General features: G+C 40.3%; 1 protein-coding gene across 12 annotated transcripts in view; it reads left to right on the forward strand.

Annotated features, from left to right (window-relative positions):
- DST (dystonin) overlaps positions 1-23,768 on the forward strand; it is a 488,729-nt gene that overhangs the window by 80,140 nt on the left and 384,821 nt on the right. For 7 of the 12 annotated variants that reach the window (XM_005552656.4, XM_005552659.4, XM_005552672.4 and 4 more), the window contains exon 4: positions 20,870-21,077. In XM_005552656.4, the coding sequence (XP_005552713.3) occupies positions 20,870-21,077 (208 nt within the window). Of the gene's footprint in view, positions 1-5,903; positions 5,979-20,558; positions 20,688-20,869; positions 21,078-23,768 lie in introns of those variants that run through there. The other 5 variants (XM_065542903.1, XM_074037720.1, XM_074037724.1 and 2 more) reach the window with 2 other exon arrangements.

A 23,768-nucleotide genomic window follows, 5' to 3' on the forward strand; every position in this document is an offset into this window, starting at 1 on the left:
TCGGCCTCCCAAAGTGCTGGGATTACAGGCTTGAGCCACCGCGCCCGGCCGGCCTGAATCTTCTTACTCAAGATAACCATCATTCTGAAACACATTTCATCATTCTTTTGTTTCCCTGTTCAGAGTTTTATTGCTAGTCTATTTATTCCTGAAAAGTTAAATTTTTTTTTTTTATTTATGTGTCTTCTTAGAGGTGGAGTCTCACTCTGTTGCCCAGGCTGGAGTGCAGTGGTGCCATCATAGCTCACTGTAGCCTCAAACTCCTGGGCTCAAAAAAGTGATCCTCCCACCTCATCCTCTTGAGTAGCTGGGACTACAGGTATGAGCCACTGCGCCTAGCTTAAAAAGTTTAAATTTTAAAATTTTAGTTACTTTTAACTTAATAAAAAACGTTAGCATACTTTATGTAATTATTTGAAACTAACTTTTTTCACTTAATATGCTATTGCTAATAGTATTGCTAATAATATTGTTCACTATAGTTTGTTTTGACTTTTGTATGACTATACCACAGTTTGCTCATTTGCTGTCTTGTAAGTGGACATTTGTTTTCAGGCCTTTACTGTATGAGTGCCGCTATGAGTTTTCTTGTACATGCCTCTTACTGTTCACGTGCAGTTTTTCTTGTGTATATGCTTAGTGGAATTACTGGATCAATTCTTAGTAGAATTGCTGGATATACATAAAAGTTCAACTTTAGGAGATAATGCCAAACTCTTTTTCAAAATATCTGCGCCAATTTATACTTTCCTCAGCCACGTCTAAGCGAGCATGAGGAGCCATGTTCTTTTCAACACATAGTAATACTAGACTTAATTTTTTTTCCAGTTGAATACATGTAATCTGTTAACCTCATTGTGGGCTTGATTTGCTACCCTGATTGTTAATTATGCCACACATCTTTTCTTTTTCTTTTTTTTTTTTTAAACTTTTAATTGTATTTATTTTAATGCTGAATTTACTCCCGTACTGTTAAGTTTTTGTTTCTTCAGTTTCTTCTGGGATATCTTTTTCTTCTAGGCAACCCTCTCTTCTGGTTTAGGAGCAATTTGTTCCTTTTCAGTAAGGATCATCTCGATGTGGCAGGCAGAGCCCATGTATGGGTTGATCCAACCACGAGCTCTGTAGGTCCAGCGACGTGTCTTAGGTGCTTTGTTCATTTGGATATGCTCAATGACCAGAGAATCTCCCTCTAGGCCCTTAAGTTCAGCATTACTCTCTGCATTTTTAAGCATGGGCAGCAAAAATTCAGCACTCTTTCTGGGCCACCGACCTTGTGTCCAGCCCCATTGCTTGGCCTGGGCACACCTGCCAACTCCAGCATTGTAACGTTGGAATGGCACACACTGTTTCTGTAAAGTGACATCTTTCAGATACTTCATGGCTTTTCATATATGCATACCCTTGATGTCCTGGGCAGTTTCATGAGTGTTCTTAAAGTGAACATAAAGATGTGAACCTCTTGATTTGCATGATTTTGTGGGGTTGTCTGGGTCAAGTGAATAGTGAACCATTTTCACAGATTACCTCAGGCCACTTAGGGGAAGAGGAAGAGCCCCACACATTTTTTCGTAGTTTATATCTTTTTGTATGTTTATTAGCCATATATGTTTCCTCTTCTGCAAAATGCCTGTCCATTTCATTTGCCATTTTTCTTGTTTGGTTGTTTGTATGTTTTTTACTGATTTGAGTGGGTTCTTTGTATATATATTCTTTGTTCACTGAATTTTAATTTATATTATTGTATTTTATTATATTTTTCATTGCTCGGTATTTTTGATAATCTCTTATTCCTAACTCCTACTCTTGATACTCTTTTCCCTCTATTTAAATATATAAAATACGTTTATTTTATATGTAATATCTGATAATTAACATACCTGAAGTTTTTGCCTATGGGTTTGTGTCTATTGTTTCTATAGTTTCACCAGTGGGGCCTTGTTTCATTGTGTACTTTGTGACTTTCTTGCTGCCCAGGCTGGAGTGCAATGGCATGATCTCGGCTCACTGTAACCTCTCCCTCCCGTGTTCAAGCGATTCTCCTGCTTCGGCCTCCCGAGTAGCTGGGATTATAGGTGCCTGCCACCACCGCCTGGCTAATTTTCGTATTTTCAGTAGAGACAGGGTTTCACCATGTTGACCAGGCTGATCTTGAACGCCTGACCTTAGGTGATCTGCCCACCTCGGTCTCCCAAAGTGCTGGGATTATAGGCATGAGCCATTGTGCCCGGCTGCTTTGTGACTTTTTACCACCAGCTCATTTTTTTTTTTTTTTTTTTGCAGTTGCAAGATTTGATAGAGTGAAAACAGAGCTCCCATAAAATGGGAGAGGACCCAAGGGGGGTTGCTGTTGCCTGCTCGAATGCCTGGGTTTATGTCCTGATCACTGTCCCTCCCTCTGTGCTCTCAGGCAATAGATAATTGACTGTTTCCTTACCTCCTGTTTTTGCCTAATTAGCATTTTAGTGAGCTCTCTTTACTACCTGATTGGCCGGGTGTGAGCTAAGTTGCAAGCCCCGTGTTTAAAGGTGGATGGGGTCACCTTCCCAGCTAGGCTTAGGGATTCTTAGTCGGCATAGGAAATACAGCTAGTCCTGTCTCACCACGAGCTCATTTTTGACTGAACTTTATCTGTGGTAATTTTTAGAGGCTAGGATTGAAGGTACATTTCTCCAGAGAGGATATTCTGTTAGTTTTGCCAGGGAAATCTAAAATAAAAAAAATCTCAGCTGGGCGCGGGTGGCTCACGCCTATAATCCCAGCACTTTGGGAGGCCGAGGCAGGTAGATCACTTGAGCTCAGGAGTTCAAGACTAGACTGGGCAACATAACAAGACGTCGTCTCTACTAAAACTCAAAAAAATTAACTGGTCATGGTAGTGGCACCTGCCTGTAGTCTCGGCTACTCGGGAGGCTGAGGTGAGAGGCTCGTTTGAGCCTGGGAGGTTAAGGCTGAGATTGTGCCACTGTACTTCAGCCTTGGTGACAGAGCGATTCCCTGTCTCAAAAAAATAAATAAACATAAAATCTCAGTTTCAGAGTTTTTCATACTGCATAGATGCTGCGAACTTGGGCCATAAAATGTGCATGAGAATCAGCTTGAAGTTTTTATTTTTCTACTCTGTCCAGCCACAAGCTTGACATGGGCAAGTGTCTTTGGAATCTCAGGGTATTTTTGTTTGGTTTTCCTAGTTCATGCTTCCCTGGTTTATTTATTTCTGTTTTTGTTTTTGTTTTTTTCACTGAGTCTCCTTTGGCTTTGTCTTTTGTCCCCTGAGCAGGTTGTCCTGCTCTTCTGTCCCCTGGGCATCAAGTGAAACTTTAGATGAGAGGGAATCAGCCTAACGTTTCTGTATTTGTGCTTTTGCTTTTCTATTGCTCTAGCCTCTAAGAATTTTTCTTATTTTCCTGCCCCTTTGCTGATTCATTTAAAAATATTTTATCCAGCATTTTTAGCTACTGTATAGCAGGCAGGTTTGTTAGGAAGTCAAGTCTGTGATATATCTGAGAAACCTTTGCCTTGTTTTTGTATGACTAAAGAGACTCCCCAAAATAGGTCCCCTCAGATCAGAGCTGTATGTACCCCAAAGTTCTAGCATCCATCCCTAGAGCCACCAAAAGTTTTTTAAAAATCTGTACATCATTATCAAAGTACACCAGCCATTGTCTGCCAAGACATAGCTTTTAGTCCTTATCTTTAGTATAATTTCATTTCTATGTAGGGCTGTGTAGTACAGTTAGCCAATTATTTCTCATCTCTTGGTCTTAAAGCAGATGACACATTTCCCAGAGAGGATAGGATTCATGTTTACATAGGGTATTGAGAAGTGCTGTAGTGACTCACTTATTTCAAGTCTCAAATTTCAGTACATATTTGTCATTTCTGTTAGGCCAAATCAACTTCCTAATTGCATAATGTTGTTTTATAATTTGGAGTTGAACCTAAAACCTCCAATAGAGAAAATGTTCATGGAATATTTTTATGATAAAATCAGATAAATTATTAAATAGCAGTTGTGATTGTCAAATTATTTTATTTTATTGTTGATTTATTTTATCATTGGCTTTTATTTGTTGTTTTTGGTAATTAACAACATTCTAAAAAAATGTTATAGTCCAAAATACACTTCTTTTTTTTTTGAGAGGATGGTGAATTGTGGCATTGGGACAGGATATTTTCCGTTTGCTTACATGTGCTACTCAATATGCAATATCTCTGACTCGTTAGCATTTAAACTTAGTTCAGGGTAACTATATAAAGAGGCTCTTTAGAAGTGTGAAAATGAAACATTAAAGGTATGGAATTTGTATATCAAAAAAGCTTTAGAGATGAGGGATTCGTGGACAATTTAGGAACATCAAAAGTCATCCAGTCTGAGTTGTCATTTTGAGGAAACAAGGTCCAGAACAGTGATCTGAGTTGCTAAACTGTCAGAGCCACGATTGGAATCAAGACCTCATAGTTGAGAACACTCTCTTCAATGCTACATTGTTTCCCTGTTTATATGCCATGTTTAGCTAAGCATTTAAAATTTTTTATACTTACAAATTAAAAAACATTATTTCTACTTGCATGTTTTGTAAAATGAACTGACACCCCCCCCATGTTTAAAATTGACTTAGAAAACCCAGACATTTAATGTTTTTTTTTTTTAAAAACTACATAATAATATTTGGAGCTTATGGGAGTATTAAGCAGGCAACACAGCTTTCTCAAGTTTATTTCTAGAACATGGGTAATCACCATGACTCCAGGCACACCCGTCTGTTTATTAAAGCAAAAGAATCAGGAAGTCTGAGATGCAGACGTTTCAGGATACTAGGGAAGTGAAAAATAGTTTTTTCTGAAATGAGAGCCCTGCTTTTTTTTTTTTTTTTGATGGAGTCTCGCTGTGTCGCCAGGCTGGAGTGCAGTGACACGATCTCGGCTCACTGCAACCTCCACCTCCCGAGTTCAAGTGATTCTCCTGCCTCAGCCTCAGCCTCCTGAGTAACTGGGACTATGGGCGTGCCCCACCACACCACAGAATACCCTAATTTTTGTATTTTTAGTAGAGAGGGTGGTTTCGATCTCCTGACCTCATGATCCGCCCAACTTGGCCTTCCAAAGTGCTGGGAATACAGGCATGAGCCACTGCATCTGGCCAAGCTCTGCTTTTTATAAACAAATGACTATCATTATTTCCTATTTTTAAATCCTTTAAAAACGGTTTTGGAACTTTATCAGCTCCCTGTAACTCCAGAGATAACCATAAATGAGACTGTAAAAGAAATGAAGTTATAAAGACAGGCATTTCGTATCAACAGTATTTTTATTGATGCTGACCAACAACATTAACAGTAGTGAGCATTTCTTAAGCACTCCCTATGAGTCAGGCTCTGTGCTTGGCAATGGGCATTAGGTCATTTAATCCTAACACCAACCCTAAGAGGTAGATGTTCTTTATAAATTGGAAAGCCAAAGCTCAGAAAGTTTAAGTAGTTTGTCCAAAGTCCTACAGCTAATAAGTAGTGAAGCTGGGTCAGGAGGCAAAGAGCTCTGCCAGACTACAGGGCCAGGTCTAGCCTCAGTTCTCTGTTATCTCCCTAGTTAGCTTGCTGAGAGCAATCCCATTTTTGATTTATGGTTAGGAGGGTTTAACTGTGGGTTATGAGACTATGTTGTGCTTTAAATCTCTTGTTCTATAACAAGCTTCAGGGCAAGTATTGCAGGCAATGATAAATAAGATAAATATGGATAAATAAGAAAAAACTAATATTTATTGCAGGAAATTGGTACTTACTGAGTACATACATACTGTGTGCTAGTTAGTACAGGTGCTTTTGCAAAATTCTTTTACTGTTCATTTTCGCGTTTCACAAATATTTTCTGAGCATCTGTTATGGGTTTGTCACCATGCTAGGAACTGGGGACACAGCATGAATGAAACAAAGAGCTTACTTTTTGGTGGAGGAGACAGACAACAAGCAGATAAACAGGTAAATACATAATGTGTCAGATGGTAATAAGTGGCGGGGGAGGAAAGTGAAGCAGGATAAGGGGCATAGAGTAATAGGTGGGGAGGGTAAAGTTACATAAGGCTTTTAGGGGAATAACTTTCTTTAAAAGGGTGCCGTTTGAGCAGAGACCTAACAGCACATCAGGAGGCCTTGTAGGTCATGGTACAGGCTTTGGATTTTATCCTGAGTGAAGTGGAAAGCCACAGGAGGGTTTTGAGCACAGGCACGATGTACTCTGACTTAGGTCTTTGAAGACTGGATTTAGCTTCTGTATGGAGAATATATTGTTGAGGACAAGGAGGCAAGCAAGATCAATTGGAAGATATTTTGCAATAATTGTTCAGGCAAGAGGTGAATGTGACTTGTAATAAGAACAACATAGCTCTGGCTGGGCATGGTGGCTCATGCCTGTAATCCCAGCACTTTGGGAGGCCCCGGTGGGTGGATCGTCTGTGATCAGGAGTTTGAGACCAGCCTGGCCAACATAGTGAAACCCCATGTCTACTAAAAATACAAAACAATTAGCCGGGTGTGGTGGCAGGCACCTGTAGTCCCAGCTACTCGGGAGGCTGAGGCAGGAGAATGGCGTGAACCCGGGAGGTGGAGCTTGCAGTGAGCCGAGATCGCGCCATTGCACTCCAGCCTGGGGGACAGAGTGAGACTCTGTCTCAAAAAAGAACCCAAAACAAAACAAAGAAAACACATAGCTCTAATTTATTGAATGCCTACTATGTACTTTATGTATATCATTTTAGTAATCCAGTTCAATTTAGCTATCCTTGTGGTTTAGAAGATGATAAAACTCAAAATCTCCCAGTGGCTTACAATTGCTCTAATGGGAGCATTTCAGACATTGTGGCAGCAGTTTTTGGTAGCAGATTTTCAGACTCCCATCAGATCACATCAAAGATTATATTCTACCTAGAGAATCAGGAAGGCAGGTGAGAAGGTAAGGCCATCTGTCCCTATGACTCAACAGAGAGGTAATGATGAGCTTTTACTTTCAACTAGGGAAGCAGGGCTGAGCATGGTGGCACATGCCTATAATCCCAGCACTTTAGAAAGCTGAGGCGGGAGGATTGCTTGAGCCCAGGAGTTCCAGACCAGCCTGAGCATCACAGTGAGACAATCCCCTGGCCACTCTTCCCCCATCTCTTCAAAAAATAAAAAAATTAGGCAGGTGTGGTGGCACACCTGTAGTCCAGCTACTTGGGAGGCTGAGGTGGGAGGATTGCTTGAGCCTGGAAGGTCAGGGCTGCCGTGAGCTGGGATCTCACCACCACACAGTGAGCTGTGATCTTACCACCACACTTCAGCCTAGATGACAGAGCAAGATGCGCTCTCTCTCTCTCTCTCTCTCTCTCTCTCTCTCTCTCTCACACACACACACACACACACACACACACACACACACACACACACACACAGAGAGAGAGAGAGAGAGAAAACTAGGGAAGCAGAGAGGTGGATTGTCACAATTAAAGTGTTCCAGGCCATATTTCTTTTGAGTGGTATCCTGAATTGGGCTAGGCTGTTTCTGTTAGGACAGACTCATTTGACTCCTTGAATCTCTGTCTCTGTGATTGTCAGAAATGGCTCCAGGAAAAAATCATGATGTAGACAGCTTATCTACTTCTAGGAACCTCAGTGTTCCCTTTTTGTTTTATCTAAACACTTCTGCAGGACACAGTCTGGTGGCCTTATTCATACTGAAGTATAAATAACTGATACTGTGCCACTTAATATTTTTCATCCATGGGTAGTTTGGTTAGAAATAAAAAGCTTTACATCAAAAGACTGTATCTGTTACTAGAAATTTAGGCGATAGCATGCAGGTGATGTGAAGGGAGTTAGATTTTTTTTTCAAGTCCTCAAAATGATATATTTTTGGTCATATAGCTATAATCACTGCAATTCTAAATACTTGATATCTAGTTTTTATCTTTTTATTTTATAATAAATGCTATGGAAATGTATTTAGTATGTGCTGAGCAGGCATCATATTACAGGATTTACATACATTATTTCATTTTAATAATATCTAGTGAAGTAGATATGACTATTCATGTTTAGAATATGAGCAAGTTGAAGATGTTAAGTAATTTTCTTGTGTGGTAGTATATGGGCAGTTAATTATGGAGCTGGGTGAAGCACTCTGGCTTCCTAACTCAGCTTGGTAAAAGTCCTGCACACTTTCCATAAAACTGTAAAATGTGAATTATGGCAGGTGTTTCTACTTCCCTGAAATGTAGTAAAGGTGAGTCATAAGTCTTCTATGCAGTAATATGGTAGACAATTATGTTAGTTAGGGTTCTCCAGAGAAACAGACCAATAGGCTGTATTAGTTATAGCACACATACACACACAGAGATTTATTTATTTTAAGGAATTAGCTCATGCAATTGGGCTGGGAGATCTAAAATCTGTAGGGCAGGCCAGCAGGCTAGAAATTCAGAAAAGAGCTGATATTGCAGTCTTGAGTCCAAATTCTGCAGGGCATCAGGCTGGAAACTCAGGCGAGGTCTCTACGTTGCAGTCTTGAGGAAAATTCTTTCTTTGAGAGATCATGGTCTTTGCTCTTAAGGCCTTCTACTGATTGGAGAAGGCCCACCCACTATATGGAGGATAATCTACTTTACTTGAAGTCCACTGAATAAATGTTAATCACTTTTAAACATACACCTTCACAACATTTAGACTGATCTTTTATGAAAAACTGGGTACCATGGCCTAGCCAAGTTGACACATAAAATTAACCATCACATCAATAGCCAGCGATTTTCACTGAATAGACTTTTAAAGGTACCTAGGTACCTGGATTCTCCACCTGCATATTCTGTAGCTGGTTCGTGTGCTGTGGACACAAACACAAGGCCAGTTCAGGAAGAGAAAGAAGGATGGCACAAGGGAACAGATAGTCATATGTTCTATGGTGTGCTTGTTTTTTGTGATAGAATTCATCATATTGTTTTATGGACACAGATATACATTTTTAAAAATTCCTCTTTGCTTTATTATTGTTGGAAGAAGCTATTAGGCTGGCTTGGAAATCCCCAGTTGAGAAAGGGAGGAGAAAAAACACCCAAGCAATATTTCAGGGTCAGGAGGGCAGCTGTGAAGGGGAGGAAGGTCAGGGGACTGGAATTCACACAAATCCTAAGTGTACATGATGACTAAGAAGGAGAGGGGTGTGGGCTGCACAGCTGTAGCACAGGATTCTAACTGCCCTGTGATGGGCACTGTGAAAGAATGAGTGAATTTGCTTCATAAATGCAGTGGGAACAGTTATTACTTAGAGACAATTGGAAGTCAGAAGAAATAGGGGTATTTTTATTTTTATGTTTTTAAGTAGAATATCATGGCTCGTAAATGTTATAAGAAGTATGTGTAAATGGCGTGACTATTATGTTCCCCAAAACAATCCTGTGTGAAAGGGGACAATAAACAAGATGGTTTATATACTCTTGCTCTCTGTGTGTATGAGAAAAAGGATGAATAAGGGATGGAGTGGCTCCATAACACTTCATTACCAGCATGCTACCATCTCAGCAGTCCCTTGCATGATGCTGACCAGCTGCAGCTTCTCTAAGGGGCAGGTTTCTACCACTCACTCACAGCAGCTCCAGGAGCCACAGCTGTAGTTGGAAGAAAATGCAGGTCTCTTGGAGGTTGGTGTCTAGCCAGCCTTGTATCTTAAACCAGTTTGAGTCATCACAAACTAGGAGGCTTATCAAAAGGAACGTCATCATCTCGAGCTCTCCTTGTATGACTTGCCTGGGACCCACTGATTTTCCTACTACTATTCTCTGTCTCCCCACTATTATAGTTTTGCTTGACTTCTGACCTTCTTCTCATTCCCGCATAGTAAGCTAGTTTCACTTCTTACCTTAGCAGCCTCAGCCCTACCTTTGTCTAGCCTTCTTTTTTCCAGTCTCTAAATGTTTCCCAAATTCATCCTCTCCTTTCCACCCCCAATTCCAATGATTTAGTTCAGGCTTGCATCATTTATTGCTGGACTGTTACAGTAACTGCTCACTAATCTTGTCTGAGTTTGATCCCTCTTCAGTCCATGAGTCACGCAGCTATGCAGGCAAACTACTTATAACCCGTCAGCAACAATCCAGGTCCTACAAGATGAATTCTGGGCCCCAGTGTCACATGCAAGCCCTGCTGTGATCTTCATCCACCACCTGCTTTCCAGCTGCCTCTGCTGCCACTTCCACCTGATGCTCTCAAAGCACCTTGTGCTTTTCTCACTTCTCATTCTGGGAGACTGATTGGATAACTCGAAGGTCCTAACATCTTCCCCCCTCAAACACTATCTTCTTTTCTTACCTGATTTGGAATAAGGTGTCAATAAGCAAGCAGGGAAATATATTCTCTTCTTCCCTGGATCTAGAATAATTCAAGGCAGCCTTAAAATGAGAAATGATGCTGGAGGAAGGAAGTAGCTGCCATGCTGATCCTGTTAGTGGGCTCTGTGTATGTGTGTGTGCGAGACACAGACGGACAGACCCTTGGGGCATTTTTAGCCTTTGTTGTGGCAGAGCTTTCTTTCTGAATTTCTACTCACATTTGACCAAGCTGCTGAAGCCAAGCTGCCAAGCCAATAAATTCACCCAACAGACATTCATCAGGGGCCCCCTCCTAAGACCTGGGATTCTGAAGTACATAAGAAACAGTTGCTACCCACACGGTGAGGTTTAATCTCAGTCTATACACTCTGGGGTAAGAGGTGTTCCTTTGTCTTTTTTTCAACTCACCTCAGGTTCTGACTCCCAGGTCTCCATGAGGCCGGGCCTGGTGCTCCCCATTTCCTTCACCTCGGAATTGTGTTAAGGTTCTTGGGTCCTGTAAGATGCATGCCAAGGTGTCAGGGAATGGGAGGGAACATTTGTGCCTCCAGGTTATGCGCATCTCAAAAGATTTAGGCTTGTGAAAAAGGTATTCTTGCAGGCTGTTTCTGCTTCCTGTCCTGCCATATAGCTTCCTCTAGGGGTAAAGCAAGGAAGGGACAGGTCCAGATCACCTCAGGAAAGAGAGATAAAATGAAATCTACTGTGGGCTTTAGTGCAGATATGGGGGCTTTGAGCCACACAGTTGTTCCAGATGGATCTCAGGTGTTCTAAGATGAGGATGTGCAACAGATGTCAGGGGGAAATCCCATTATTAGTTAAGGACATTTGGAATGAACTTAGCATTTATTCTCGAGAGGAGGCTGTGGTTGGATTGGTTTGCCACTGTGCAATATGAATCATCGCACCTGAGCAGAATTTTCCACCAAACCAGCTCAGAGGGATCAGGCACTGATCCCTGGTTCCACTTGGGTGTGGCTTAAGGTAGCAACCGAATTGTTTGCATTTAATGTACATGGAACAGCCCTGCTTTCCTCAAAAGAGGGCAGTGGGAGTGCCAGGCACTTAAAGTTTCATAGACCTTGTTTCTGTACAATAATAAAAGTTTTTGTTTTTAATGAAAAAGTAATTCTTTCACTTAAGTACCTACTGTTTGAAGTGAAAGAGTAAGTGTGTAAAAGCTATTATCAAAAGCAATTTTCTGAAGTCTCATTAATGAAGACAGGTAATGAAAATGGAAGCATAAAGAAGGTATAAAGACATAACTTTGCTTATGTGTCAATAGGGAAGAACTGAATATCTATAATTGCTTTTTTATTTACACTAACATGGTTGTCTAAGTTTTTGTTGTCTCCAGTAATGGAGACAATGAATTTAAAAGAAAAAAACCTTCTGAATTACAAAAAGTTATGTATTGGAAAGATACAGGGACATCTCAAAGGAGGTTTAACAACCAAGCTTGGAGGGATAGATATGGAACTCATGGACTTTGTATCCCGAGAGCTGTTACTAAGGTGACCCAGTTGCAATAACTTCTAGTTTCTATATTTCCTGAAGTGACAATTATGTTGGCTTAATCATCTACCCTTGGATCAAACAAGTGTGAATAGACAACATCACCTAAGAGCTAAAATTTACTAATGCTTCCTACATGTTGACCAAGGGTAGGTATGGGAGCAAAAACCAGCAGGGAGTCATCAGCAGTAGTGATGGGTGGGTGGGTCCAGCTAGATTCGTGGGGATCGTGAGCCAGCATTTACATGAGTCATACAGCTTTCTTCCATTTCCTGGGCACTGGAAATGTTAACCAGGGTGTTTGGGGATACAGCAGAATGAAGTGAACACTTGGATGTCAGTAGAAACATGGAATTATCTATTTTTGTTTGTTGTCCATTTAACTGAAATATTTTGAAAGCTTTTTGTTTGTTTTATCCCCTCTTCTCCAGTTTTCATATTTTTAAAAATTTCATCTCCATTCTATCAATTATCACGATCCCTACCTCTCCTCCTCTATCTTTTCCTTTACTTTCTGAATACAGCAATGTCATCCATCACTTACTTCATGCTAGGGGCTCCAAAGTCTTACGTCTCCAGGGGTCAGGTATCATACATGCGAGGACGGTGTCAGACTGGAAAGCACAGGTGTTTTACGTGTCCTTTCTTTAAAGGGAAAACCACTAGGGCCAGTATTCCACATCTGAATTTTCATGTGAAAATTGCCAATTTTTATGTGTTTGCTGTTAATTTGTTTTTAAAAATGAGTAGGCCAGCCATAGTGCATCTACAATGATGGCTATATCAGCAGTGAACACTTTTGGATAGGATACTCTTGGAAGAGTGAAGTGAGGGAGCTGGGGAACTGTATCTCCAACCTGGCTTCTGAAGGGACTGCGGAGGCTCGACTTGATTTAGCCTCTCTCTCCTCATCAACTTTATACTGTGAGCCATATTTTTATGTATGTATTTATACTATTCCACCAAAATACATATTTTTAAGCCTAACAAGTGATGATAAGATGACTGATATTTAATTATAAATTGGCTATTTTGTCACTTCTGTTCTCCCAGTTAGATTTCAGGCCCTTCTAAGGAAGAAGCCTATGGGTACTTAAGACATGTTTTTAATTAACTGACATAAACATCCATTTAAACTATAAGATTAAGTATTTTCTAGTTAAATGTATGTTTTCAGTATTAGAGTTTGTCTTCCTAATGCATTTGTTTTGTGGGGCTATTTTTGGAGATATGTTTGCTTTTCTTTTAGGCAAGTTATTTAAAATGTTCTTCCTTTGGTTAGAAAAACTATTTGTAGATACTCAAATGTAAACTAGTTCTGATGTCTCTATTTATATAATTTTCATATGATTGGGATTAGGTGGACTTGCAAAAAAAAGATGTCTGAAATTTTTTGAAAGTTTTTTTACATTTTTAGAAAAATTTCGTATTTTGATACTTTGCATAGTTTTTATTTTATATGTAATGTGTTTGGGGAGATTTATGGAGGTGTGGGAACACATAGGACCAAAGAATCTTTGAGTGGAAAGAGACCACAGAGTAAGCGAAGGCTTGGTCCCCTGGAATAGGAGAGTGCTTACTATACACAAAGCAGTCTGGGAGTACTATAGTTGTGCATTTTGAATGGTTTTTCTTTGATGTGAACTGATGCCTGTCATTTCCATGCGTTGGCCCTAGTACTGAACCCAGAACAGGTCTAGTCTTTTTGGGATCCCCAAATATATGGTAATCTTTAGGGCTGTGAGTATATGTTCCCCTAGTGCCAAGGACCACATGTGGTCAAGAGCACAGGCTTTCGTGTCAAAAGGACCTATATGGAAATCCTGGCTGCACCTTGTACTGACAATGACTGTGGACAAGTTACTTAATATCCCTAACTGTGCATTTCTTTATTGGATTTCAGTGAGTATTAAATAAAATACTTAGTGAAAATGCTTAAATTATAATCACCCAATAAATGAGGCATCTGGATAGAATATACTAAACTGAAAGAAAGGAAGAAGTCTTGCAGAATGTCTTAGTGCTGAGCCTTGATTATCTAGGATTCAAAGTGATATACCTATTGGGAACTGAAATTAATATGTTGAAGAGATATCTGCACTCCCATAGACATTGCAGCATTATTCATGATAGTTACGTTATGAAATCAACCTTCCTCTGTCCCATCAGCAAGCTTGGTGTCCAACTTGGTGTTACTTAGTACTAAGTAACACTAACCAGTGTACAATCATTACACCCTAGAAAGAATTTGTGTTCTAAATTCCAGTGTTCTTTCATAGGCTGATGAACTGGGCTTCTCTACCTAGAAAGCAACCTTTGACTTCCTTAACTCTGCCTGACACTGCTTCCCTTGAGTCAGAACTTAGCAGCAACCTGCTTCCTCTCCCTCTGATCCCCCTTCCTCTCACCTCCACCCAGGCTCTTCTGCCTCTTGGAGTTAAGGGTTCCTGCATATCTCCCCTAATAGAAGAGAGTGAGAACCAGTTAATGGCCTCACTACTAGACCCCCTCTCCCCTACTTACAACTTAAAGGTGGTTTCCAGGTAAGACTTAACTGAGAGCTATTTATTTGGTAAAAGATTTCATACCTTAATTGTTCAACAAGTTTTGAAAATTATTAACTGAAGCAAGCACAAGTTGCCCCAAATTTACCATATCTCATTTTTTCTTCAAGGAGTTAAGCACATTTTCCTTAACTGTTTTCTCCTACGTCTATTTATTTGTGGTAGAGTTTATTTTCCTTGGGACCTCTAAAATCAGATAATGTGCTCTTGCTTTCTAACTTATTTCTAAGTAAAAAACTAGTCATATAATGATAGTTTTGGGCTATAACATATATTTTGATACAACATTGAGGAAGTTAGTATTTGTACCTACCTACCTAAGGGAATTTTAAAGAAAATTGTGTCTTTAATTTTCCTAATTTTGGAGAAAAAATTTTCTGTTTTTGTTCGTATATCAAAATTATGTGATACTGAACCTATCTTGTGTTCACTGTATTTTACATTATTAATAAATGAATAGCAGAGGAATTTCTTTTATATTTTTCTGTCTAGAATTATGCTTAGGACTAAGGCAAGCAGATTATCTTTCTTTGTTGACTTCTTGACACAGGCCACTGCTTCTAGTGCTTCTCTAAGTGTTTATGAAGAAATGTTACGAGAAATTTCTTAGATCAAAACTATCACTTTGTCCTTGCAACCTGTATATGTTGATTTTGTGAGCACAGGAATAGACTAAGCAACACTTAAACACAGCGCAAAAGACCTTGCTGTGTGCAGTGGCTCATGCTTGTTATCCCAGTACTTTGAGAGGCCAAGGCAGAAAGATCGCTTGAGGCCAGGAGTTTGAGAGCAGCCTGGTCAACATAGGGAAACCCCGTCTCTATAAAAATATTAAAAAATAAAATTAGCCTGGTGTGGTAGTATGTGCCTGTAGACCCAGCTACCCGAGAGGTTGAGGTGGGAGGATCTCTTGAGCCCAGGAGTTCAAGGCTGCAGTGAGCTATGATCATGTCTTTTTGCACTCCAGCCTGGGCAATGGATCAAGACCTTGTCTCTTAAAAAAAAAACAAAAAACAAACAAACAAAAAAAACCCTTGCTATTTCCCCCTCAATTCTTCATTTTGAAAAGATTCAGATTTATAGAAAAGTTGAAAGAGTAGACCAGTGAATACTTATTGTTAGCCTATTATCACATTTAATACTTTTCCTTGTTTTTATTGAAACAATAAAAATAAGTGCAGACATCTTGGGTTTCCTCAGCCTGCATCTCCTATGGATAAGGACACTTTTCTACATAACCACAATAGTATTATTGCACCTTAGAAAACTAACAATAATTTCCTAACATTGTCTAATAAACAATCCATGTTGCATGTTCAGATTTCCCCAGTTGTCCCCAAAAGACAGTTGTCCCCAAAATGTCTTTTTAGCTTTTAAAAAAGAGTCAACCCAGAATCCAACCAAGGTTCATGAATTAGTTGTGTCTCTTTTGTCCTTTTAGATCTAGAACAATTCTTCCTTTTTGGGTGTGTATGTTTTGTGTCATTGACCTTTTTGACGGATCTAGGACAGTTGTCTTGTAGAATGCTTCACAATCAGGATTTTTCTGTTTCCTTGTGTGCTTTCTATTTTTGGGTTTTTTTCTGGTGAATATTTTGAAATACACATACAGAAATGTGCTTAAGTTATAAATATGTGGGTTTGTGAAAGTTTACTTTTCAGCCTCTGGGATTTAAATTTTTGGCTACTTTGCAAACTCTTATCTCTGCACTTCTTTCTCCATTGCCTGTAGAGAATGCCTATTGCCAAGACAATTTCCTGGCACTTTCCTACAGATCAGGGTGCTAAGGCTGGGCAGCATTCAATTTAGGCAGTTGCATTGTACTTATCTCAGATCCCCCACTGGGGTTTCAGTTAAAGAAGGTATTGTTCAGTTCCCCTTCCGAAAATGTTATTATGTAATTATCCTGGCTTTAGGAGATTTGGGTTGTTTTTATACCATGTGAATGAATTGGCTATCAGGAAAGTCATTTTAAAGCTTTTGGTGATCTAATTCAATTGTTAAAACTGCTTTAATAACTAAATTGTAGAAGACACAATATAGCAGGTCCTTGAATAGTGTTTTGTTCAATGTCTTTTTGTTATAATGTTGATGAGAGAAAAAAAATCAATTCCTGGCTGGGGCCACTGTCAGTGGAGTTCACACTTTCTCCCCATGCCAGCGTGGGTTTTCTCTGGATGCTGCAGTTTGCTCCCACATTCCAAGGATGTGCACATGAGGTTAATTGGTCCCATTCTGAGTGACTGTGGGCATAGATTATGATTGCACCCTGCCATGGGATGGTGTCCTGTCCGGGTGTGGTTCCTGCCTTGTGCCTTGAGCTGCTGGGATGGGTTCTGGCCACCCTTGATCCTGAACTGTAATAAGCAGGTTGGAAAAGGAACGCATGAATAAATGCAAATTATTGTAAAATAAAAATTTGTAAGGTCTACAATAATCTTACAAATGCATGACAATAAACGATGTGGTATGAAAGTGCTCAGTGGGTCTGCCATATTTGTGATTGGCTTTGAACTGCATGGCGGTAGGAGGTACTCCTTATATTTTTCATTTTGCAAACATTTATTCCTTGATTTAACCCCCCACCCCGATGACTGCTGTCATTTACTGATTTACCAAAAATTGGGTACATAATTATCTTATTTTGTATTAATCTTCTGTAAATGTATGTATAACTCACATTTATTTCAGTGTTTAATATTAGAAGTGTTTTGGTCTTCTCTTAGAAGTTTTGTGATATTTTTATGACCAGAAATATTATTTGCTGTAGGAACTTAACTCTCATTTATATTAATTAGTCTATGTAAAATTGGTTTTATTATATGTCCTTTGACTTAAAGCAGCAGTTTCCAAGAACCTATTGATGATTTTAAGCGAGGATTTACTGTACAGGGTTTTTGGCTTGTAACCATCTAGTGCTTTTTTGGTTGCAGAGATTCAGTATCAGTCCAGAAGTAGCTCATGGTCATTTATGAAAAAGGCCAACTGTTAAAAAGTATTATGACCTAGGCCAGCTTTATCTTCACTACCCAAATTACTCTGCCCCCTACTCCACAGCTCTTTCATGTATCTCTTATTTTCAGCATACATGCCAAATGGGGATGACAAATGATGGTGTGAATTGGGGTCTTAACCTGGGGTCAGTGGGTCAGTGAATCCCATAAAATGATATGCAAAGTTTTGCATGTATTTACTCTTGTACTTTGTTCTGGAAAGAGGTTTTCATAGATTTCATTAACTTTTCAGGGGTGCCCATGAGCCCAGAAATGTTAAAAACACTGACTTAGTTACTTCTTCATAGAGTTGTCCATATTTTCTCTAACCCTTGACATAAAATCTTTTTACTTTTGGTAATCTTTTTATGTACTTGTATTGGATTAAAATATTATAAGGAATAAAATTAAATTCATTCAGAATCTTAGTCATCACCCAAAAATAATCGCTACTTACATATGGGTAACTATTACATGTATATGCACATGCACATATTTTAAGAAATCATTCTTGATGAATTGTTTCTTCTTTACTAAATATATAACAATAACATTTTTGTTTAATTGCTATAGAGTAGACTATGGTATCCATATAACTATATTTAAACAGTCTCCTATTGATGGACATAGCTACCATATTTGTATTTTAATAGGAATCAAACCTTAGGCAACAGTAGTGGAATACTAGATAGGAACCTGGGGCTTTTGTTGATTACAGGAGCCCTCTTCCTTTGTCCTACCTTTCCAAGCCCCACATCAAAGGTTAGACTCTGGCCTTTGGGTGAGAGAACATATTTGCTTTTCTTAAAACAAAAGGGAACTGTAGTTCCACACTCTTCTCTAGCCCCCAAGATAGTAACATGATTTGGCAAATCATTTCAAATCAATAAAGAATATAATAGGTTTTCTTTAGGATCAATCCACTTTAAAGCAGCTCCATTTAAATCTGTTCCCAATTTTCAGGGTTCAAATGGGCCTACTTTTGTATAGTTTACCTTATATTTTTAAAAAGTATTCATGAAAATTTTTGTGGGAAAAAAATCCAATACTTTAATTGTTAAAACACTTGGATCATGTAGCCTGGGAGAGACTTTACCACATATAAATATGTATGATTTCCCTCAGTTTGTGTGTGTGTGTGGGGTCCATATTTTCCTATGATATAGTGCTGAAAGAAGTGTTGTTGATTGTCTTTTCCTCTTTTTCTCTCTTATCTGTTTACCAATGACACTACCAGATTAGAGGCTGCACCAGTCAACACCCATGGGTCCAGGGGTGGTAACTGTTCCCATCTGGCTACGAGTGATTAATGGTGTTTATGTCATGGCATAAATCACATTTCGTTGTTCAATCAGCTGAGACTCAGGCCATTAAAAAAATTTACTCTACAAAAATCAATAACCAGTGGGTTTTGGAAAGCAGTTCTTTAACAGTTATTCTCCAAATCTGTCTGTAAAGATAAATAATCAAATTACTATACTCACTAAAATAGTACAGGTAACAAGAAATATAATCTCACAGATAAAGGATGACCTTAAGTAAGGACAGATAGGAAGCCATTTTTAGGAAGATAGAAAGCGGCCAAAGAAACCCAATACACTCTTAAAAGTCTTTAAGAATGTCACCCTTTTATACAGAGCCAGCCAAAAACAAAATCTCAGAAAGCTCAAGATGGATTTTCAGAAAAGCATGGAAAATAAATTGGGTTGATAATAGCATGCTGTGACTGACCTAATGCCACTCACAACTCCCTATGGATTGTAGCTACAATACAGAAAATCAATTTTATTTACTTTTTGCCTCAAGTTTTCCTAATACCTTATTGTCATTAGAAAAATATACAGACTCTAAATAAATTAGTCAAGATGGTGAAATTTTATGGAAAGTAAAATGGAAGACAGCTTTTTTAGGGGGAAAGAATAGAGAGCTACATCTTACATACCTCACTTTGTGGGAATATTACGTGAACTTCTAAAAGAATGGGGTTTACACCTACTATGTGCCCACAAAAAAGAAAAATAAAATGAAATAATGGTGTTGACCATGCATAGCCACATGCCTAAACAGATTGAGATAAGGTTAGTAGTCCTGATGCAATTAGAGTTTATTTCACGTGCCTTGGGTGAGTGTTTTGGGATGTGGCTCACATAGCCTGTTTGTGCTGCAGTTGCCACTGCTTTTGTGGGAAGCCCAGTGTTTTTGCTCAAATTGGAGCATGCCTCACTGATTTCTGCCTGTAACTTGCTTCTTGGGAATCCATGGCTGCAAGTTACATTTCAGGAATTCGAGTTATACCAGTTTTGCATCTTTACCATGAGTCTCAGCGAAGTAGAATTCTCAGTAGGAAAGTCAAGACTTCCTTTTGATGTGTTGTTATGTTTATAATTTTGCAGCAGAGATAGTCAACATCCTTGTTTCATTAGTAAGCCAGTGGCTCTCTAAATAATCACAAACACAACCCAACAAAGAAGGAAGGAATAACACCTTGTGTCTTTTCCCTCTATGGAAGATATAACACTTTTATGCAAGACATGACCCTGCAGATTTGCTCCAGCTAGATGAAGGGAGGACTAACCTTCAGGCCAAGTGCTTTGGTAAAAGCATCATGCTTCTCATTTCACAGTGTAATGACCAGGAGCTGAGAAGAGCTCTGTTTCCTGTCACTGAGCTGCATCATTCTCATTTACATTATTGGCAGCTGTTACTTTGCTGGAAGTTTAAATTACCTCAAGAACTCTAAACCGAGTTCAGATGTTTGTTTATTGGCACTGCCATAGGCTTCTGAAAACAGTCTTTTGTGTTCTCCCAGTCTTAAGAAAAGGCTCTTCTCAGAATCAGCCCTTCCTCCCTCCTTGCTCTTTTCTGGGAACCTGCTTCAGTCTCATGAAGAAAATTAAATAAAGAGGACAGGGGCTTAAAATCGGTCGGAACAGAGTCTCCAGTGGTGAGGTGACTTGAAGCGGAAAGGAGTTGGGACTCAACATCCTGCATTTGTGCTTTGTTTTCGAAACTTCGAGTTAGTTGCATTAATGAATTAACCAGCAGGCTAGCAATGGAAAATGTTTCTACTGTCCTGGTGGGGGAGCCAAATACTATAGATTTGTAACAGGAAGGCTGTTGATTCTGGCTTCATTGTTGGGCCAGTCATTTGTGAGCTGGTGGCCGGACCACAGGCCACACACTTCTTCCGTGCAAATCTTCATGTATTGGAACTGCCTGTGTATTGTTTTTACGATTGGAGACTTGGCCAAGAAAAGATGGTGAGCCCCGGGTTTCATTTTTTTGGTTTCTGTATATTCCCTCAGCTCTGAGGATGGTGCAGGATATGCCAGACCCAGTTTGGGGGCAGGGAGGGCGGCGGTGGTGATGGTGGGGATGTTTAAATCGCTGAGCATATGTGAGTATTTTGCTGTTAATGCTTTTTCTGTGTCATTCTCTGTAGAGTTCCGGGAACGCGTCCTATCGCTGCTCTATGTCTTCCTCTGCGGATTTTTCCGATGAGGATGATTTCAGCCAGAAATCTGGCTCCGCATCCCCAGCTCCGGGAGACACCTTACCCTGGAATTTGCCTAAACATGAGAGGTCGAAAAGAAAGATTCAAGGGGGCTCAGTGCTGGACCCTGCCGAGAGGGCAGTGCTTCGGATAGCAGGTAAGAGCATCTGGGGAAGGGGATGGAGTGGGGGAAGAGAGTTGCGGAAATTCGCCCATCTGCTTCCTGGGGGGCCATAGCGGGAGCTGATGCACTGGGCAGGAATCTGTGCTCAAGGTGGGGGAGGATGATGACCATGTTTACTTTATGCCTTGTTTTACTGATAGAGCCATTTGCCCAGCCTGCTGGTGACTAAGCTGTTTGGCCCTGCCTTCTGGTTGGATGAATCGATTCCTTTGAAATGCAAGGAAATATTGCACTAAACTTTCCTATTTACTGCATTAGTTACCGTAACATTCTGAAAGTATTAGCTGCAGTGATTGCTAGTATATTTGCGGGAAGCTGGAAGTGAGCAGCCTTTATTTTCATTTTTGCCCAGGGGCAGTGAGCTACGCAGATTTAACTCAAGAAGATTCACGGTTTTCGGTACCCAGGATTGCAAAGCATATTCCAGCAACTTGGATGTTGTTTTTCTTTAAATGTAGCATCTCTGTCTGCATCATCGTATCCATAGCAGCTTTCTGTCCTTAGTGCTTTTGAGGGTTTGGCCATCACGCCTTCCTGATTAATTAATACATGAGACGTGCCAGTGTTTCTGTTCTGTGTTACCCGGTGTTGCCTTGCATTGGCCCTAAAAGCTGAACCAGAAGTGATGGCTTGTTTTACCCAGCTGAAAGCTGAGAACACTGTGGAAATCAACCTTCGAACCCCCGTGTGGTTTGTGTGTATGTGTCCTGTGCATGAGAGGTGCTTCCAGGGGTGGTTGTTCCTTTCTTCCCTCTCTCTCTCTCTCTCTCTGTGTGTATATATATATATATATGTATATATATATATATATATATTTTTTTTTTTTTTTTTTTCCGTCTTGGAAATGGTAACAGGGAAGGATGGAGTGTGTCCTTGGGGACTTTCTTGCAAAGGCAGAAGGCCAGGTGTTCTTTAGGTTTGTTTCTGCATCCAGTGGTTCAGGCTTCCTTTCCTTCCCTCTCTACCACTCTTAACTCTGGAGGTCCCTTTCCACAGTTTTTTTTTTTTTTTTGCCTCCTATACTATATTGCAAAGTTGGTACTTTCTTTTCCTCCAAGGGGGCTGGCGGGGACCAGCCCAGATTCCAGCCATCAAGGCAGCTGAGAACCCCCTTTTTGTCCTCCCAATGGGATTTTCTGATTACGGGAAAAACAAACAGTGCCTAGCCAGCCATTCTTTAGTCAGGGTTTCTGGGGCAACAGTCTTGAGCTGCTTCTGGTTTCCGCTGTGAGATGCTGGCTGGTCTCACCCAGGCCTTTGAAGAACAAGGGGTTGAGTGAGAAAGGGGAGGCGGAGGGAGGATGGAAGCTGTAAGAGTGAGCAGGGGTAGCCTTGGAGAGTCAAGGCAGACCAGAAAATGTTTAGTCACTGAGGCCTGCCTCCTTGCCCTGTTGAGAACTTTTCCGCAGGTCTGAGGCTCCAGCAAGACGAATGCCTATACAGATGAGACTGCCCATACCAGATGTTTGACTCAGCAGAAAGGGAAGATAGATGAAAGAAGGGTGTGAATGAGAAGTTACTGGGGGCTGATGGCCCACTTAGGGCATCAAAATGGGATGCCTGTTCTATGTATTTTTTGGAAGGCAGAAGGTGCTTCTGGGCTGAGAGTTTTGGTAGTAGTGGCAGAGATGGATATTTTGCTTTCAGTAATGAAGGAGGGAGTTATGACAGAAGGACAGGGCAGGTATTTGTTAGGGGCAATGAGATTATATAAATTGGGAAAAACTCTACTGGGCAGGAAGTTATGAGAAATGTAACCATCAGTGTACACTGCAGGTGGGGAAGACATTGAAGAACTCGATGTTCTAATGGGATGCAGTGTACATGAAGGTGCTGATGCTGTTAGTAGACTGTGGAGTCATTGATGCAGGGGCCATCGCTTGTTAATTGTAAAATGTTTACTGAGTTTGTAGGGATAGCTGTGAAGTTGGTGGCAGTTGATGCACTGGGGACCTCAAAATTCCATTCTTTAAAATTTACAGGCCAGGCGTGGTGGCTCATGCCTGTAATCCCAGCACTTTGGGAGGCCGAGGTGGGCGGATCATGAGGTCAAGAGATCGAGACCATCCTGGCCAATATGGTGAAACCCCGTCTCTACTAAAAATACAAAAATTAACTGGGCATGGTGTTGTGTGTCTATAGTCCCAGCTACCCGGGAGGCTGAGGCAGGAGAATTGCTTATACCCAGGAGGCAGAGGTTGCAGTGAGCTGAGATCCTGCCACTAAACTCCAGCCTGGTGATAGAGTGAGACTCTGTCTCAAAAAAAAAAAAAAAACCAAAAAAACCCAAAAAACCAATTACATGAATTCTTCAAAAGCAGAAAAAGATAAAATGAAACAACAAACAGTAGTGAAGCATATTATTTTATTTTATTTTGAGACAGATTTTCTCTCTCTCTGTCACCCAGGGTGGAGTACAGTGGTGCTGTCTCCAACCTCTGTCTAATGGGTTCAAGTGTTTCTCCTGCCTCAGCCTCCAAAGTAGCTGGGACCACAGGCATGCGCCACCATGCCCAGCTAATTTTTTTTTTTTTCATTTTTAGTAGAGACGGGGTTTCACCACATTGGCCAGGCTGGTCTTGAACTCCTGACCTCAAGTGATCCACCCACCTCAGCCTCCCAAAGTGCTAGGATTATAGGCGTGAGCCACCACACCTGGCCTAT

This window comes from Macaca fascicularis, chromosome 4 (assembly GCF_037993035.2).
Source record: "Macaca fascicularis isolate 582-1 chromosome 4, T2T-MFA8v1.1".
Taxonomy (NCBI): Eukaryota; Metazoa; Chordata; class Mammalia; order Primates; family Cercopithecidae; genus Macaca; species Macaca fascicularis.